At 43.3% G+C, this 19,527-nt stretch overlaps 1 protein-coding gene across 2 annotated transcripts in view; it reads left to right on the plus strand.

Annotated features, from left to right (window-relative positions):
- The window catches only part of LOC122084300, a 69,852-nt gene extending 50,331 nt beyond the window's left edge, over window positions 1–19,521 (plus strand). The window contains exons 15-19 of one of the 2 annotated variants that reach the window (XM_042652432.1): window positions 9,560–9,973; window positions 10,067–10,344; window positions 12,318–12,403; window positions 12,485–12,571; window positions 12,676–19,521. In XM_042652432.1, coding sequence (XP_042508366.1) covers window positions 9,560–9,973; window positions 10,067–10,344; window positions 12,318–12,403; window positions 12,485–12,571; window positions 12,676–12,682 — 872 coding nt within the window. In that variant the 3' untranslated portion in view covers window positions 12,683–19,521. The remainder of the gene's footprint in view (window positions 1–9,559; window positions 9,974–10,066; window positions 10,345–12,317; window positions 12,404–12,484; window positions 12,572–12,675) is intronic. The other variant, XM_042652430.1, reaches the window with a different exon arrangement.
- Window positions 19,522–19,527: the final 6 nt, after the last annotated feature.

Raw genomic sequence — 19,527 nt, forward strand, 5'->3', positions numbered from 1 at the left:
GGGGGGGGGGATGATATCTACTGGGAGACCCTAGGAAATCACAATAAGCCTGATCCTGGGGGTGTTAGCAGCTAGATGGGGCCGGAGAGATTTGAGTTTGGACCTAACATCAAAGTAGAGGACTTTCCGAATCTAGTCCGGGGAGCGAGAGTTGGAAGTCTATCTGCAGATGTTCTGCTCCATCCAGAGATGGTTGATGGTGGCGCAGAAAGCTAACTTGCCTAGGGTATCACAAATGGATGAGTCAGCAAATGTCATATTGATCCAGATCCATTCTCTATCAAAGGGTAAAATATGCCTTGTGGTCGACCAGCAATTGCGGAGAACTCTCTTCCAGACGGAGGAGAGGGGGCAGGAAAAGATTAGGTGATTGGTGTCTTCAGAGCCTCTTTGGGAGAGACTATAAGAGGGGGAGACGTTGATATGTCTGTGGATGAGGAAGGACTACGTGGGGAGGCAGTTCGAGATGGAGCGCCAAGCTATGAAGCTGTGGCGGGGAATGTGGCCTTTGAATCAGATGATTTTGCGGTAAGGGGCAACAAGGATTAAAGTATCAGTATCGGTCGACTAAGTTTAAGAAACGTATTGGAGGGTATCATATCGTATCGAAGATACACTAAGATATGCTAAAGATCAAGGATTAAAGTATCGGTATCGGTCACCGTATCGGTCGGCTAAATTTAAGATACATATCAGAGATACTTTAAATCATGAGGAGCAATGTTGCTCGTGGGTCTAACAAAATCCCAAGCAGAAGTAGAAGAAAAGGTCCCAGTGGAGGAGGGGAGCCAGATGCATTTATCTTTCCTTTCCTGATGTCCCGGGGGGCAAAGGAGGGAGGAGGGGACCAACCATGATGGGAGATGATGGAATCAGCTATAACATGTCTATCTAATCCATAAGACTAGATGATTCTAGGGGTAACGAGGGATTTATCTACCCTTTCGTGATGGCCCGGGGGGCAAAGGGGGGAGGGAGGACCACAGGTCATCAAACGGGGGAGGGGAGGGAGGAGGGGACCAACCATGATGGGAGATGGAGATGATGGAATCAACCATAGCATGTCTATCTAATCCAGAAGAAATATATGATTTTAGGGGTGACGAGGGTGAGGAGAATCTCAGAAGGGTGCCTGTGGTCAAGCCAGAGGGAAGTCAAACAATTGTTGCCAATGGAAAAGGTGATGGCATTCAAAGCAGTGGGTCAGAGCTGAAGGATTTTCCTCTAGATCCAGGAAGCATCCATGGGATTGGGGCGAACCAAAAGGAATTGATGTAGATAACTCATTTAATGGGCTTATTTTATTAGAAATAAGCCTTGGATTGGGTTATGTATGTGTTGGGCCTTTGATCCCATGGGTTTTCATTGTGATGGGCCACTTTAATGGGCCTAAAATATGGGTACAAAGTAGGAAAAGGGGATTTAATTCATTAGTTTAGTTAGAGTCTTGTTTTGAGTCTATTTCCTTTGTTATTTCTGTTTCCTAGTCAGCTTAGGTTTCCCAATTAGTTAAGGATTGGGTTAGGCCTTTTCTTTTAGTTTTTGAGTTAGTTTTGACTTTTGAGTCTTTTATATAAGTTTGTAAGGGGCTACAACATAAAGGATGAATTTGATTGAATGAAAGAAAAAAAAGAAAAAGAAAGCTTTGTGCAAGAAAACTGGGAGATGTAGTGCTGTGAGAGACAACTTGGGTGAGATGCCCATAGGAAGAGTGAGATACTCAACCCAACCTATTCCCCTACCCCATTCTTCCCTTCATTCTCTATTTTCTGTTTTATTCATTCTATCGATCCCTGAATTTGATTTTTATTGAATTTAGTAAAGATCCTGCCTGGGATTGGATCATTTGTGACCCAATCTTACATTATTTGGTCTCAGAGCCTAGCCAGACCAAAGATGGAGTCACATGAATTTTGTGAAAAGCTTTCTTCATACATATTCCTTGAATCGGTAAAAGAATTGAACTATACTTTGATTGCTACAACCTGACAGAGGTATAATGACTTCAATGTGCTTGCTCCCAAATGAGTGATTGTGTTCAAATGAAATGGAGAGTCAGTGAAAGGCGACTTCAAGCTCAACAACGTGAGCCTTGAACTTGGAAGGAGATGGAGTATGAGTTGGCAGGCATGTACAAGCCATCCACAATTGACAAGAGCCACCAGATTTCCAAAAGCCATCCACAATTGGCAAGAGCATGAAGGAATCATCGGCCTCTATTGTACAATGCATTGCAAAGGAGCAATAAGAGAAGACACCTCCGACCAGTGAACCAGAGTTGGAAGTTGAGGTTAGTGTTGGTGAAAATCTAGCCACTCCTACTGTCGAGGGAGAGTTAGTCATTGATGTTCCAATCAGAGAGATTAATGTGGATGAAGTCGAAAGCAACATAGTCATAATTGTGGACAAGGAACCCATGGAGAATGGTACCCAACATCTGTGATGATTGTGAACAACCAAAAGGAAGATCTTAAGGAGCTTGAGATTGAAATTGTGGAGGTCAAGAACACAGTGGTTGAAGGCATTCATGTGGATGATCCCATGGATACGTTTAAGGTTGTTGAAGCTGAGCATGTGGAGTTCGTCATCCCATTAAAGTGTCTTGAAGATCAAGCTCCTCACATTCTAGACTTCATCCTTATTATCAAAGAGTTACTTGAGTTTTTCTATGGCTTGAAGAGGGACATGCACCATGCTATAATCACCCTCACGCTCTAGGAGAGGGCGAATTGATGCAGATAAATCATTTAGTTGGCTTATTTTATTGGAAATAAGCCTTGAATTGGGTTATGTATGTGTTGGGTGATGGAGGGTTGGTAGGGCGAAGAATCCTGGAGGTGAACTCAGAGTTGCAGGGGAGGGAGAGGAGATTCGCACAAGGGAGGGGGTGGAGAATCACACACAAAGCCCCAAGGCTCTCAAAGATTCAAACTCAATTCATCATTCTATTCTCTCTCATTTGTCTAATGGTTACAACCATTATATAGGGAAAATAAACAAATAAAAAGGAAATTAACTGACATAGGAAACTACCATAACTAAGCAAACCGACTCTACTAAGTCTCTAAATTGTATGTGATCCCAACTTGCTAAAATAAAGTGAATAAAATCACCTAAATAAAGTAAATTCCTAAAATCCTACTAGACCCAAAAAAATCTGGTTCATTTATGTCCGGATACTCTAATGGGTATGGATCACTCAATAGGTGCGAATCTGCATCAATTCCCCCGGTGTTGAGAAAAACTCGTCCACGAGTTTTGTGGAAGGGTAACAATAAAAGCTCACAAGCGAGGGTGCACTGCTCCTTGTCTTCCATGCAAACAATATCCAAGATGTGAAGCTTCGGAGGTGCATTCAAATCCGGAAAATCATAGGGGAGAACAAACTCGTGGTGGTGAACAACTGTCACGGCACCGATTTCCATCGTTACTTGATCCACAATCTTCTTGTCCTCTGTTGCCGTTACTAATTGGTCCACATGTGTTTCCATGTTTGATCCACTTTCTGAAGATTCCATCATGCTTGACAGCTTCTTATAGAAGGTGTTATTACTACCAGTAAGCTCTTTTGGAGACTAGAAAGTTTTTCTTGTAGGGTACGGAGATCATCTCTAATCGAAAGGAGCAAAGCGTATCGATTAACCTCTATGATGTACATAAAGAATGGCAATATTGAAATAAATGGAATTTTAAAGAGGTATGGCCAAATGGTAATTAAATGGAGAGATTTAATTGAGGGGCACAATGGTAATTAGAAGATAATCAATTAGCAACACAAGGTAAACATAACGTATGTGGGAAGGGTAGAATAGGAATCAAGTGGAAAATAGGGATAAGAAAAAAAAAAAAAAAAAGGTAAAGAGGGGAAAAGTGGGGAAAACAGAAAAAAATTAAAGAACGTAAAAGAGGAAAGGAGGCCCTGAGTGGGGTTTGGAATTTGGATTACCGGCAAAGGAAGGATATCTTCATCCTGGAGATGAAAACTACAGAACCAGCAGGTGTTCGATGGGTTCTGTTGTCGAAGAGGAAGCCTGTGTTCATGGATGGAGACTTCAACTGTGACGGTGGTGGTGGTTCGAACCAGGTATGTTCTTCTTCACTTCCTTCTTCAGATATCTCTCACTTTCTCTTCTTTTGCTCTTCTTCGTTCCTGCAATCCTACCTCTCGATCTCTCTTCTCTTTTCTCTCTTTCCTTTATTTTTTTGCTGGTGGAACCCTAGAAAAGGGGTTCGATGGAAGGAAGTCGAGAGAAAGAAGAGGGTGGTAAGGGACGGTTGACTCTTCTCTGGGAAGAATCGATTCTCTCTTTTTTTTTTTTTGGGTTCTCTGCTGCTGTTGTTTAGCAGTGAGCGATGAAAGGAGGGAAGAGAGAGGTCGCTCGACGAGGTTCGGGTTAGGGTTGGGGTTTCGGTTAGAGGAGGGAGGAGTTGAGTTGCCCTCTCTGTTGTGAACAGAGAACTCTTTTTTTTTTTTTTCGAATGGCTATTCTCAATCTCAGCAGGAATCCAGAACTGAGAATGGGAAGAAGATAGAGAAGGAAAAGAGAACAAAGGAAATGATCATTCGCTCTGATACCAAGTTGATGGAGGGCCGGTAGGGGTATGGAAGAATCCCTGAGGTGAACTCAGAGTTGCAGGGGAGTGAGAGGAGATTCGCACAAGGGGGGGAGGAGAATCACACACAACCCTAAAGGCTCTCAAACATTCAAACTCAATTCATCATTCTATTGTCTCTGATTTGTCCAATAGTTACAACCATTATGAGGGAAAATAAAGAAATAAAAAGGAAATTAACTGAAATAGGAAACTACCATAACTAAGCAAACCGACTATACTAAGACTCTCTAAATTGTATGTGATCCCAACTTGCTAAAATAAAGTGAATAAAATCAGATAAAAGCCAATCTTCCTGAATAAAGCAAATTCCTAAAATCCTACAAGACCCAAAAAGAACATGGATCTAGTTCATCTTTGTCCGCATACTCTGATGGGTATGGATCACTCCATGGGTGCGAATCTGCATCATTGGGCCTTTGATCCCATGGTTTTTCTTTGTAATGGGTCACTTTAATGGGCCTAAAATATGGGTAGAAAGTAGGGAAACAAGATTTAATCATTAGAGTCATTAGAGTCCTGTTTTGAGTCTATTTCCTCTGTTATTTCAGTTTCTTAATCAGCTTAGGTTTTTCAATTAGTTAGGTTAGGCCTTTCCTTTTTAGTGTTTGATTTAGTTTTTAGTCTTCTATATAAGTTTGTAAGAGGCTACAACATAAAGGACAAATTTGATTAAATTAAAAAAGAAAGATGTGTGTTGGAAAACTGTGAGATATAGTGCTGTGAGAGACAGCTTGGGTGAAATGCCCATGGGTGAGATGCCGTAGAGAAGAGTGAGATAGTCGACCTAACCTATTCTCCTACCCCCATTCTTCCCTTCATTCTCTATTTTCTGTTTTATTCATTCTATCGGTCGCTGAATTTGATTTTTATTGAATTTAGTAAAGATCCTACCTGGGATTGGATCACTTGTGACCCAATCTTACATTAGGAATTGTTTTTAAAGAGGTAGTAGAAAACCCAATCAACCTAGATGCTCTTGAGCTTGGAGGTGATTTTCTTGATGAGCTTAAGAATTCCCATTGAGTTGTCCTCTTTGATCCTTCTCACACCAAGACCTCCTTCAGATTTGGGGTGGCAAACCTTGTCCTAGCTCAGAAGATGAAGGAACTTGGAGGTGTCCATGCCTTTCCAAAGGAAGGAGCAAAATAAACTTTCAATGGCCTTAATGGTGGAGGTCGGGAGGACAAAGATGCCAGACCAATAGAGGTACATGGACTAGAGGACCGATTTGATGAGGGTCAAACGATCAACATAGGGGAGGAGTTTACCTTTCCAAAGCTGGAGCCTTTTCCTCAGAAAGTCTAGCATGGGTGAGTAATGGTGGGTAAAGAGCCTAGAGGATATGAGAGGTAGGCCAAGGAATTTAATCGGAAGGGACCGACAGAGAAACATGTGATGCCGAGAAGAAAGGCCTCGGTGGTGGCAGAGACTCCCGAAAGAAAGAGGCTGGATTTGAGTAGGTTGACGCGAAGGCCAGAGAGGCTCTCGAAGATGTGGAGAGAGGACATGATTGTGGAGATGGAGAGGGAGTCAGCCTTGGAGAAGATTATGAGATCAGCCGCGAAAGTGAAGTGGGTGAGGTTGAGGGATTTACATTTGGGGATGGGAGAGATAGAAGATGATCGGTGGCGGATTGAATAGATCTAAAAAGGACTTCAAGGTCGAGGGAGAAGAGGAAGGGGGATAGAGGACAGCCTTGGCGGATTCCCACAGAGGAAGGGAAGTAACCAGCGGGGCTACCGTTAACTAGGACAGAGAAATGGGGGGAGTAGATGCATGAGTGGATCCAATGGACAAAAGATGGCGGGAACGACATCTGGAGCATGACTTTGAAGAAGAAGTCCCAATTGATGGAGTTAAAAGCCTTATGAATATTAATTTTGAGGATGGCAACAGAGGAGTGGGATTTCTGATCGAAACCTCTGACAATCTCATAGCAAAGGATGATGTTGTCAGCTATGCTTCTCCTAGCTATGAAAGCCAATTGATTTGGGCTAGGAGGGGGGAACGTTAGTAAACAAGAGAAGTGAACTAGTGAAGTTCGATTTCTTTTTGTTTTATTTATGAGAGAGGGTTTCCCACACTGCCAAAGTGGGAAGGAATCTGCACATTACACCAATAGTTGTCTTGAAAAAGTATCACTCATATGGGACCCAAACATTCAAAGCAGGAGAAAGGAAATTATTAATATATATATATATATGAGGGTGAAATTGCACTCTGGCAGCACAACAATCTTTTTCCCTTTATTTATTTATTTATTTTTGGGTGTTCTAAATGCTTTCATGCCTCTCACCTACACACAAACTTGTACACATGAGCCAATAAAAATGTTAGAAACAACATTATTTACAAGGGAAAAAATCAACCACCCAGGGACCTAGCAAGGCGATGCCTAGGCAGGTGACCGCCCGGCCCTTGGATACCTGCCTAGACACTAGGCAGCGCGTTGACAACAATTACAAAAACACTTGATGGAGGGGAGGGAAGAATCCCTGAGGTGAACTCAGAGTTGCAGGGGAGGGAGAGGAGATTCACACAAGAAGGGGGGGAGGAGAATCACACAGAACACTACGACTCTCAAACATTCAAACTCAATTCATCTTCTCAATCTCTAATTACTCAATCGGTTACATGGCATAAATAGTAAAAGAAAACCAACATCAAAGGAAACCTACTCTAATTTGGAAACTCAAATAATTGGAAACTAAATCCTAAAATAATTGGAAACTAAATCCTAGTAGCTATCACCTACTTAAGTTACCAAAAATAAAAGATTGCATGAAAATAGAAATAAAATCCTAAAAGATCCTCTTGGTTGAAGACCCAAATTGGATCCGGTTCATCTCTTTGTGGATACCCAGATGGGCTTGGATCAGTACAGGGGTGCGAATCTACATCAAATCCCCCGGTGTTGAGAAAAACTCATCCAAGAGTTTTGTAGAATGGGAGAATTGACACCACTCGATCATCATCCATCCTTGCCTATATGAAGTCACCATCAAAACCATGATCGAAAGCTATGAAATCCACGATGTGAAGTTCATTGGTGAAGATCGGTTCACTGAAGAGATCAACCGATTTAAATTTTTTCACAAGTTGATCTTCAACTTCCAATAGTGCCATTTCATCTTCCATCATTGGTGACTCATCTTTTGGCTTGTCGATTTGCTGGCTGCTGCTGAATGGCTGAGATCACATAGTTGAAGGTAGAGTGTGCTTGGCCCTTGATGCCCGTGCAATAACATTGAACTTCATCGAGCTTGTCTTGTATCAATTGCATTTGTTGATGGATATCCAATAAAAGATCTAGACCCATCGGTCAGTTTTGTTTTTGTTTTTTAATCACTATGGTTGAATACTCAGAGCAAGGAGTAAGTGCTAGAATGGTAAATAAATAGTTCTCTAGTGAGTGGCAGCGCTGTAAATATGGAAAAAAACAACATATACCATAAATGGGGAGAGGCAATTTTGGAAGCAAGTGAAATAAGGACCAGACAAAGAATAAGGAAGAATGATAGGGGTAGTTTTGGAATGATAAGAAAGTTATTAAAAGAAAGGACAAAAGGGAGGATCGGGGGTGGTGTTGCACCGTGACTATCGTCAGAAGGCAAGGGGATCTCTTCTTGAAGACGAGAAACCAGCAAAGGTCTTCTGCTCTGTTGGAGGAAACTGAAGCCAGGAACTGTGATGCCAGCAGTTCCTTGAAGCTGCTGTGAGGAAAACTGACCAAGGACTTCGATGATCAGCGGTGAAGTGGACGCATACCAGCGGCGATGGAAGAAGTCGGGAACAGGTATGTCTCCATCTCACTCTTCTCCTTCTTTCTGTTCTGATTCAAGATCCCTCTTTTCTCTCTTTATTTTATTTTATTTTTTTTTCTCTTCATCGCTGCTGGCAGAACCCAGAAAGGAGGATATGGGTTGATTAAAGTGGTTAGGGAAAGGGGAGGACGATGGAGTTTTGCTGTGGGAAACGAAGGGATTTTTTTATTTTTTTTGGTTGCTGTCAAAACCCTAGGAAGAAGGGAGGTCAGTGGAATGAGTTGATGGGGTTAGGGTTCAGCAGGTCTTTTTTTTTCCTTCTCTGTTAGTAAACAGAGTCGATGCTCCTTTTTTTTTTTGGTGGTCAGTCGTGGCAGAGAAATGAAAAGAAGAATGTAGTGGAAGAAGGGGAATAGGGAGAGAACGAAGGAAGGATCCTTCGGCTCTGATACCAAGTTGATGGAGGGCTGGTAGGGGTAGGGAAGAATCTCTGAGGTGAACTTAGAGTTGCCGGGTAGGGACAGGAGATTCGCACAAGAAGGGGGGGGGGAAAGGGGGGGGGGAGGAGAATCACACAGCCCTAATACTCTCAAACATTCAAACTCAATTCATCTTCTCAATCTCTAATTCCTCAATCGGTTCCATGGCATAAATAGTAAAAGAAAACCAACATTAAACGAAGCCTACTCTAATTTGGAAACTCAAATTAATTGGAAACTAAATCGTAGTAACTATCACCTACTTAAGTTACCAAAAATAAAAGATTGCATGAGAATAGAAATAAAATACTAAAAGATCCTATTGGTCAAAGACCCAAATTGGATCCGGTTCATCTCTGTCTGGACACCCAGATGGGTTTGGATCAATATAGGGGTGCGAATCTACATCAACACTACTTGGAACTTTCACCTTCACAAGACTGCAACCACCATATTTGTTTTTAGATATAACCTAGCCCTGTTGGAGATTTTTCCATTCTGTCCATGTTATGTGTTTTTTCAACACAACTTACATGTTCTTCTTAAATGTATGTACCATTACAGATGCCTTTTTCCCTCCATATTATGTGCGATCTTGCTTGTAACAGAAGCCCGGAAATGCTACTTTCTCAATTTTTTTTTCTGAATTCGTTCTTTCCCCGGAGAAGTTTTTTACTTACTTGATGTGTCAACTGTCAGGTAATTTTCTCTTTTCTTTTAGACCTGAAATAAAAGAATACTCTGGAAATTCGGGAGAACTGGTTTCAGTAGATTGGTCTGAAGATTTGGAAGGTGGAAAGGCTGTTCGTGTCTTTGGAATATTTGATAAATTAAGCTACAAATTCAGGAAGGCCTTTGGTGTTGACTCAGTGAAATATTCCTTAAGTACAGCACATTGTTCTCTCAATTATGAAGGCGGAGTTTTCACGAATATTCATTTCCTGATTCAGAGCATTGGGAGAACAGTACCTGTCATAAAACCTTTTAATTTTAGAGATGTACAAGAACCAGTTGCTTTGCAGGAACAAAAAGAAATATTTCTTCTTCCTACAGTTCAGGTCTGCAATCTCCTACAAACAGATGTACATGTGCTTTTAACTGAGAAGCATCCAGGTAAAATATTCAAACACTGCTGGAACAAGTGTCCTCTATGCTCTTTCTCTTTATTTTTTTAAAATCCCCCCTAAGCTTGAGTGTTTGCTGCAGATCTATGTATCGCTGCAGGCAGTGAAAATATTGGAAAGCAAGCAACTCTGCGGTGTGGGTCAACTTCTAATTTGTATGCAAACCCTGCAGTAATATACTTCCGAATTACTTTAACTGCGTTTAATTCAAGCTGCAAACCAGTAAACAGTGGTGATTGGGTTAAGAAGTTGCAGAAGCAGAAAAATGATGTTCATTATTTGGATATAGACTTGGATTTCAATGGTGGGAAGTTCTTTGCCTCCCTAAGATTATCACGTGGAGAGAGGGGCATATTGGAGGTAACTTATTTTTGCATTTTGTGCGCTAACAAGTCACTATATGAAAGTCTCTTTCTGTTTCATAAATCCTGTACATGCAATCATGATTAAAGATGATTGCCTCGTCCATGCTTCCACATTTATATCATTTTAATGGAAAATAGAAGATATTTTTGTAAAAAGAAAAATTCAGAAACATGTTCGAGTTCTTTTGTATAGAACAGAACAAAACCTGAGATGGAGAGTTGTAGCAGTTTGCATGGTATAGAAGAAGAAGAAGAAGAAGATTGTGATTCCAGGTTGACACTGAGAGGGGGGCGAATCACGGTCCAATTCTTCAATTTTTAGTTCTCACCACACACTAATGCAAACTCTGATTTCTTGCATTGACAATAACACATTCATGTGCACACCCACACTGCAACCACTATGTCGCCAGGCATACCAGGTTATTCACACCCATCCTGCACGCAACACTTATATATTGATAGATTGGCAGTTTGTGTGCATCCACGGGGTAGTATCCTAACCTGCGTTTCATATTATACCCAATACTCTTTGTATCTTGATTGCTAGAACAGTCCAGGTGATACAACACCTGCTTCAATCCAAGCTACAACTCAGGCAAGGGCTACAACCCCAACTTTTGTCAAGCCCCAACTTCTTTTTTTTTGATGGTTAAAAATTTTATTACAAAAAAGAAGAGAAAAATACAAGCCCAAGGGCCAAAGAGAAAAAACAAACTAACAAGAGAACAAGCAACAAGACTAGCCTAGAGGGGATGGGGGTAGCTGCAAGATAGAGAGGGGAAGACCCCCGGGAGAGACAACAATGAGCCTATTCCTTGGGAAATGCTAAACAGACAAATGGGGGAGCATGGGAAGTTTGAAGCTGACATCAAAGTAAATCGCACTCCAAATCATATCAGATGAGCGAAAGTTGGAAGTCCATCTATGAAGTATTGATGTATACATTTGCGTTGCCCTTCCTCACAAGTCCAACCTTTTAGGTGAAGCAATAGCGAACAGGGGTTCTTCCCAGTAGTTGAACACTCAATCTCCCTGCTATGATATCATGTTCGCTACCGCTTTGCCTAAAAGTTTGAATTTGTAAGGAAAGGCAGTGTAACAATACGAAGATTGTGTTCCATCCAGATGTTATTGATGGAGGCACAAAAAGCTAACTTCCCAATGGTGTCGCAAATGGAATTCCCACCAAAAGTCATATCAACCCAGATCTCTTTGAAAGGGGAGATCTTTTCTTGGGCATGCAGCAACTACCGAGGACTTTCTTCCAGATGGAGGCAGCAAAGGGGCAAGAGAAAAATTGGTGATCTGTGTCTTCAAGACCATTCCAGCAGAGGCAGCATGAAGGGGACCTAGATGTGGCAATGGATGAAGAAAGACTGTGAGGGGAGACAGTTGGAGAGGGACTGATCTTGAGTGGTCGTTGAAGATCCTTCTATTTTGTTCCTTCTACAAACCCCATAGCATAACATAGGGGCACATATTCCATAACACCAACACGTTTTTACTAAAAGGACTCCTCGGCCAATACAAGAAAATATGTTTTACATCCCTTGGTGCTTGGCCACTACCAGTTGATTCTTAACATGCCAAAATAATACTCCCACATCATTCCTCCCACAACTGTTAAAAAAACATTTGTGTTTCTGTTTCCTCTTCTTTGACCCAGAAACTGCACCTATTTGCCACCAGCCAGCTTCTTGATTGAAAATTATCCAAAGTGAGTGCCTTACCTAGGGCCACCACCCAAACAAGAGTAGCTACTCAACTACTCATAGGAGCTACTGTTTTCTACACCCTCTTTACTCTTGTTGACTTATTGTGTATATGTTGCTCCATATATTGTCTTACAATTATGAAAAACTGCATTGATAGTTGTGTAGTGACACTATTTATGCTTCTTTATATACATTTACCAAATGTCTATCTTGGCTGTATTGTGAGAAACTGACTGAATAACATATGCAGGCTACTATTTATACGCCTTACACGCTGCACAACGGCACTGATCTTACCCTCTTTTGCTTTCAACCCTTCCAGAATCGATTGTCTAGGTAGCCATCAAGTCCTATTGGTTAAATATGTAATGTTATAATTTTGTCTAACTGGACATGTAATAGCCTATAACTTTGCAGGGAAGGAGTTCTTAAGTTTGGTTTTGATCTTCCTCCTGAACTTGGATTGCTTTTGCCCCCAAGATCATCCAGATCATGGTTCTTCAAGTAAGATTCAGCACTGATTAGGGCTTTATGTTTATGTCCTACAATTGTCCAGAAATGTTATTTTTGCACCTGTGCTTATTTGTGTCTATCCAACGTCAAACAAGTTGTTGATATGTCGAAGAAGAAGCAGCAGCTGGCCGTATAGGACAATTTCTGTAGCCCAAACGGTCCTTATGTGTTGTTTTTGCCAGGAGAAGAGATTAGAAGTGGCATTGAGTCGAGGGGGACACACAGCAGCAGCAGATAAAATCATTGGAGAAGGGTGTTCTCTCTCCTATTTTTCAGTCTCGTTTTCTTTCTTTCTTTATTTCTTCAATACCATGGTTGCGTTTGTTGTGCTGTAAAATATTTTACAGGATTTGTTGAAAACCAATGGCAAATTGAATGAGGATTAGAAAATGGGGAAATATTTTATTGAAGTACAGTACAGAAAGTTGATTCAAGATGTTGTTTCTCAAAATAATGCTGGTATTTTGATCATTGGTACTCTAGGCATCCATGGAGGACTCCGTACCCACCATGCAGCTAGATTTGTCACCTCACTCAATCATGTTTAAATGTGCTTCTTGGTCATGTCCTGCCAAAATAAAGCCAATGACAGAAATAAATAAACAAAATTTATAAATAATTATTATTTTCCTGAAATATTTTACTGCAAAACAAACATGGCCTTTGGGTCCATTCAACTTATTTTTACATTACTTTATTTTCTCTAGTTATTAGAAGTTTGTAGGCTGATTAGTAGGGATTTTGTCCAAGTTGATACCTATATTAACTTGTTATCAATTTAATAAATGAGCCAGCGTATTTCAGTCCTTCTCTATATTTCAATCTAGGCTTGAGACTGGGTTTCTGTGTTTGCTTATTTAAATTTGCCATACGGTAAGTCTATCTTAAATTTTTCCCGCTTTGTTCTATTCTTTTGCTTCCTCAATTGCATCCGAGTTGTGACAGAGGTGTAGTATTTAATTCCTAAAGGTCAAGGTAAGAAACAGGGATTGTTCCCATTTAATAGGTTTACACATCTGCGAACAACATGTTCTCTATGACTCATCAATTTGATCATGCATCGGACCTCTCCTGATGTCGTGACCAGCAATATCCCTTTCCCCTCTGGTGGCCCATGCCGCAGGCACCTCCTCTCTCCCTGACGTTAACCTCGCTCCCCTTCCTGATGTCCACTCTTCCTGCCCTCCCTCCCTTCAACCTTCTTCCTCTCCTGCACTTCGCCCCTGGACTTCGGTCATCTCCTCCTCCTCCCCTACGTCGCCTCCACCACTCCTACTGCCAGCCATACACTCTTTTTTCACCCTCCGGCTACCCGTAACTCCTCCCCCATTGGCCTATGTCCGCCTGGCCTTCTAGATTCAGAGATTCAGAAATGGAAGAATTCTGTAGTAGGCTCTTTTCTGGGAAGCAGACCTCCATTCTCCACTGGTAAATCCTCCCTTGAGAATCAATGGAAGCTTGTATGCTCTCTGTCCACGTTCATGCTCGACAATAGGACCTTCATCTTTAACTTTGATTCTGAAACTGATAAAGCTTTTGCCATTGATGGGGGACCTTGGCATGTTGGGAAGAAGCCTATCTTTCTGAGACAATGGGACGCTTGCACTTCATTCAACAGAACCGAGCCCCCCTCCATCCCTTTATGGGTTGTCTTTCCCAACCTTCCTCTTCATTACTAGTGTGTGAAGGGTCTCAGCCTGGTTGGCTCCCCCCTCATTGGCAAGCCCCTGTACTCCGACAAATGCACTAAAACCATGGATAGACTTTCTTTTGCTAGAATTTGTATCAAAGTAGAAGCAGACCATGACCTACCATCCGCGGTTACAATCATGGATGGAGATGGCCACTCCTTCATCCAAGAAGTCAAGTACGATTTTCTGCCCCCATCGTGCTCGTTTTGTAAATGCTTTGGGCATAAGACTATGACGTGTGAGAAATTCCCTCAGCCTGATCAAGCTCCCACCATCGATCAAGCACCCACAGGAGATCTTATTCCCATCGATAATCAAGCTCATAATATTGATCGATCTTAGCAGGCCATCTTCACAGAGAAGACCACCAAAAAATATAGAAAAAATAGACTCCAGAAGCCAGAAGGTCCAAACGCTGACCTCTACTTCTGCTCCCCTTTCGACAGAGACAATGCACTCTCGGACCTCTGGTCCTCTGTCGATGCCTTAGACCGTTGGTCCTAATCCAATCTCGATTTTGGACATGTTAGTCCATGATGGAACTGTTGACCCGCCTCCCTACTCACACGCCACTGCTACTTCCCATGTTCTTCCTTGTGAGGGCTCTCCCTCTAGATCGCCAGTTCGGACTCTCTTTGCCTTTGGATCCATCGCTTGACAACCCTAATCCCATCCTCTTCTCCCTCTCCCTTCATCTGTCACCGCTCCTGTGAGATCTCTACCCACGAATTCTAACCTTATCCCTTAAACCCTTAACCCCTCTTTTTCCAACCAGTCGAACCGGCCCAACTCTGAACCCCCCTTTATTCCCCTGAATCAATTTCTCCCGGTTCAATTGTTAAATAAATTCTCTAAATACCTGTCGGACCATCCTTTGTACCCAGGAAACCTTTATAACCCGTCTCATTCTTTTACCCATCCTAACCCACTCTACTCTTTGACCGACCCAACTACCAATACCTAACATCCCAACCCACTTTCCGACCCACTTAAACCCATCCTTCCTAACCCGATGCCCCCTTCCTCTTCACCTGACTCTCTCTCTTTGCCCGAACATTGCTGGTCACCTCCTTTGCGTGGCGTTGACGTGCACCACCTATTCTGTCAGTCTCCCCTAGTTCACTCATTCGTCGTCGATCGCCACTGCCACGGTTACTCCGCCATGCTCGACCGCTTCACCACCTCCTTTTGTCCCTGCCTTGGATATCTTCCCCTGTGTTGGGGACACTCCAATCCTCCACTTTACGACTCCGCCGACCTTGGAAAGCCCCTCTGCCACCTGCATCAACTCGGATACCAGCTTCTGCCTCTTGCCTTCGGCCTTGGAAGGCCCTACCAATCCTTCTTCATTGCTGATGCCCAACCTTCTGTCGGGTCGAAGAAGCGTCTCTGATATCTGCACCAGCTCGGACATAAGCTCCTCCTTGATTCTGTTGGCCTCTGAAGGCCATGCCATCTCTTCTTCACTATTGCCCTGCTCCTCAAGGTTCATTTGAGACACCTCTGATGGCTTTCGATCAGGCCAGGACATCATTGACGGCATCCAGACCCTGTCTCTCGATCATGATCCTCTTCGACAATCGCACAGAACCAATCATTTGGATACTAATGGAAAACATATCAGCATTGGTTCTCTTGATCTGTATAGTTTATAGCAAGCCCCTCTGGCTGACTTTTTGGATGAGATCCTGCCTGTACCACTACCAAACCTTACCCTTATTCCCACCTCCCTGCCCATCACCAACACCTTAGCCACCACTACCACCCACAAAAAACAAAGCAAAAAATCCTCCATCAAAACTAGATCCACATCCTCACCCACTGTCTCCCCTGTCATTGGTTTTAGTTGTCGACCTCCCTCTACCCAGGGTCCCCCCATTCCTAAGACCCCTTGCTGCTCGACCAAGCGTTCGATGCCCACCAGCCCTGGATTCTAATGATTCCATGGATTGTTTGGAATGGTTTTAATTCCTTGGCCAAACAAGCTGAAATCAGATCCCATATTCGCTCCTTGAAGTCCAACCTTTGTTGTCTTCTAGAAACCCGTGTTCTGGAAGCCAATGCCTCCTTATTGCCCTCTCTTGGTCCTTTGCTTCTAACTATCTCCACAGCTCTAATGGGAGAATTTGGATTTTTTGGAACCCCTCCTATCTGACTATCTCCACTTAATCCTTCTGTACCCAAGCCATCCACATTTCTATCTCCCATTATTCTGGTCCCTTCATTTACTTTCTCTCAATCATTTATGCTTATAATGAGCCGCTCTTAGGCTCCCCCTTTGGTCTGATCTGCTTTCTTTTGCCCCCCTCACGGGATCCAAGCCCTGGGCATTGCGGGAGACTTCAATGTTACCCACTTCAGTCATGGGAACCAAGTTCACTTGGCATAACAGAAGATCGGACAATCTTCGGGTGGCTTGTAAGCTTGATAGGGCCCTTGTCAATGAAGCTTGGCTTGACTGCTATCCATCTTCACATGCCAGCTTTGGTCTTCCTCGGATTTCAGACCATAGTCCCATCTCCATCCATGTTTTCCCTTCCGCTCCTTTGGTCCTAAGCCTTTCAAGTTCTTCGACATGTGGATCTCCCACCCGGATTTCCAATCTGTAGTCCACAATGCTTGGAACATTCCTACTCCCCGCTCCCTTTCCCCTCCCTTGGCCTTCGCCAAAAGATCAAGAATGTGAAAGCTACCCTAAAGCTTTAGAATTCCTTTACATTTGGGAACATCTCCTCTCGGTCTCGGGTAGCGTCCTGTCGTGACACTCCACTCCATTCAATCTAGGCTCCAGCTTGATCTCCTCAACCCTATCCTGGGCCCTCGCTAAGGAGAAAGCTGATGCTTTTGCTTTTTCTTTGACTCTGGCCCAAGAAGAAAGCCTCCTCCGTCAAAAAGCTTGTACCAAATGGCTTGCTCTGGGCGACTCTTATTCTGTCTATTTCCACTGCTCCCTCAAAGCCAGGAATAATGCCAATACCATTCCTAAGCTTATCTTCTCTGGGATTGAGCTTCATTCCCCTGACCTCATTAAGTCGGAAGTCATCTCTCACTTTCAGAGGCTCTTTTGCCCTCCCCCTACTCCTCCCTCCATCCCCCCAACCTCCTCAATAAGTTTGTCCCAGATGAGATCCTCCCTTTCCTTCAATCCATTCCCAATGAGGAGGAAATCCTTTCGGCCATTCTTTCCCATAAGGCCAACAAAGCCCCGGGTCCTGATGGCTTCAGTATGAGATTCTTCTCCGCTTGTTGGAACATCATTTGTAACGACCTCATTCTTACGGTGTGTAGTTTCTTTAACCCTAATCAAATTAGTGGGATCAAGCACACAGTCCACACTTTCCTTTGCCTCATTCCTAAAAAGGAAGGTGTGGTTTCCATGAATGACTTCAGAGCCATTTCTCTTTGCAATCTCCTTTACAAGTTCGTTGCCAAAATCCTTGCCAATAGGATCCAAAAAGTCAGACTTCCTTGTTAGTCCCAACCAATCCGCTTTTATTGCTGGTAGGAGCATTTCGGATAACATTATCCTCTGCGACGAGATTGTTCGTAGTTTTGACCACAAGTCTCACTCTCCGGCTGCCCTCCTCAAGATTGACATCCATAAAGCGTTTGACATGATTAGTTGGGACTTCATATCAAATGTCCTTCCCGGCCTCTTTCGTTCATTGGATCCACACTTGCATCTCCTCCCCCCCATTCTCTGTCCTTGTGAATGGTAGTTCAGCTGGATATTTTCCTTTTGGCCGTGGTATCAGTCAAGGCTGCCCCCTTTCCCCTCTTCTCTTTTCCCTCTCCTTAGAAGTCCTATCCCGCTCTATTCAGTCTGCTACAGACCTCCATCTCATCTCTCCCATCCCCAAATGCAAATCTCTCCTCTCCCATTTGGCTTTTGCCAATGACATTATGATCTTCCCAAGGCTAACACTCTCTCCATCACCACTATCATGGACACCCTCCGCTCCTTTGAGTCTCTCTCTGGCCTCAGCATCAACCTTCTCAAATCCAATATCTTCCTCGTTGGAGTCTCCCCTGATGTCTAAGCCAACCTTCTAGGAATCTCAGGTATTCTGTTGGGTTACTTGCCTGTTAAATACCTAGGCCTCCCTCTCATTTCCTCCAGGCTCTCCTCCCACCATTGTACCCCTTTACTTGATCAACTCAGGAATAAGCTCTAGCTCTGGAAAGGTAAACTCCTCTCCTCTGCCGGTCGTCTTACCCTCATCAGGTCAGTCCTCCAGTCCATGTACTTTTACTAGTCTGGTACCTTTGTCCTCCTTGTCTCTGTGATTAAGTCTATCGAGGGTCTTCTTTGCTCCTTCCTTTGAAAGGGTTCTGATTCCTCCAAATTCCTTTGGCCTCTTATATGGAGGAAGGTTTACCTTCCCAAATCCGAGGGAGGTTTAGGAATCAGAAGAATTAAGGATGCCAATTCAGTGGGTGTCCTTGAGCTCATCTGAAAAATTGTGTCCAAGCACGAGAGTATGTGGGTCGACTGGATCCTCTTTGGGTTACCTAAGCATAACTCCCTTTGGACAGGCCCTTCCATCCCTGATGCCTCCTGGATTTGGAGAAAGATCATTGATCACAGGCCCATAGCCCTCTGCCATTTCCTGCTCTATTGGTAATGGTCAGTTTATATTTCTTTGGAAGGACCCCTGGCACCCTTCGGGCGTCCTGTCTCATCTGATATCTCCCAGAGTCATCTACTTCTCAGGTCTCCCCACTAATGCTTTTGTCTCCTCTATCCTTTCTCCCTCGGGCTGGTCCCCCCACCTCCAGTCCTCCTCTCCTCGATCTCTGTGCCTCCCTGCCCCCTCTTCCCCCTGGTCATAGAGGAAGAGAAGATAAATGTAGCTAGCTCCCTTCCTCCAATGGGATCTTCTCCTCTGCCTCTGCTTGGTCCTTCATTCATACCTCTTCCTCCGTTGTTCCGTGACATAAGTTGGTTTGGTTTAAAGGCCATATTCCCCGCCATAGTTTCACTTTATGGCGATGCCTGTCCAAATGCCTCCCTACCCAATCCTTTCTTATCCATCGCCATATTCCCGTCAACCCTTCATGATGTCTCTTGTCATGCCCCATTCACATAGAACCAGAGCGGTGACCAGGTTCGCTCCGGGTAAGACTGACCAGGATCATCTGATATAGTAATCACAGCACAGCAAGCCACATATAATATGGAAATATAATAATGTAATTCAGCGGAAGTCTTGTCATATATGTACCTGTAAATTTCTCACTTACTCTTGATACCCA

This window comes from Macadamia integrifolia, chromosome 7, assembly GCF_013358625.1.
Source record: "Macadamia integrifolia cultivar HAES 741 chromosome 7, SCU_Mint_v3, whole genome shotgun sequence".
Lineage (NCBI taxonomy): Eukaryota > Viridiplantae > Streptophyta > Magnoliopsida > Proteales > Proteaceae > Macadamia > Macadamia integrifolia.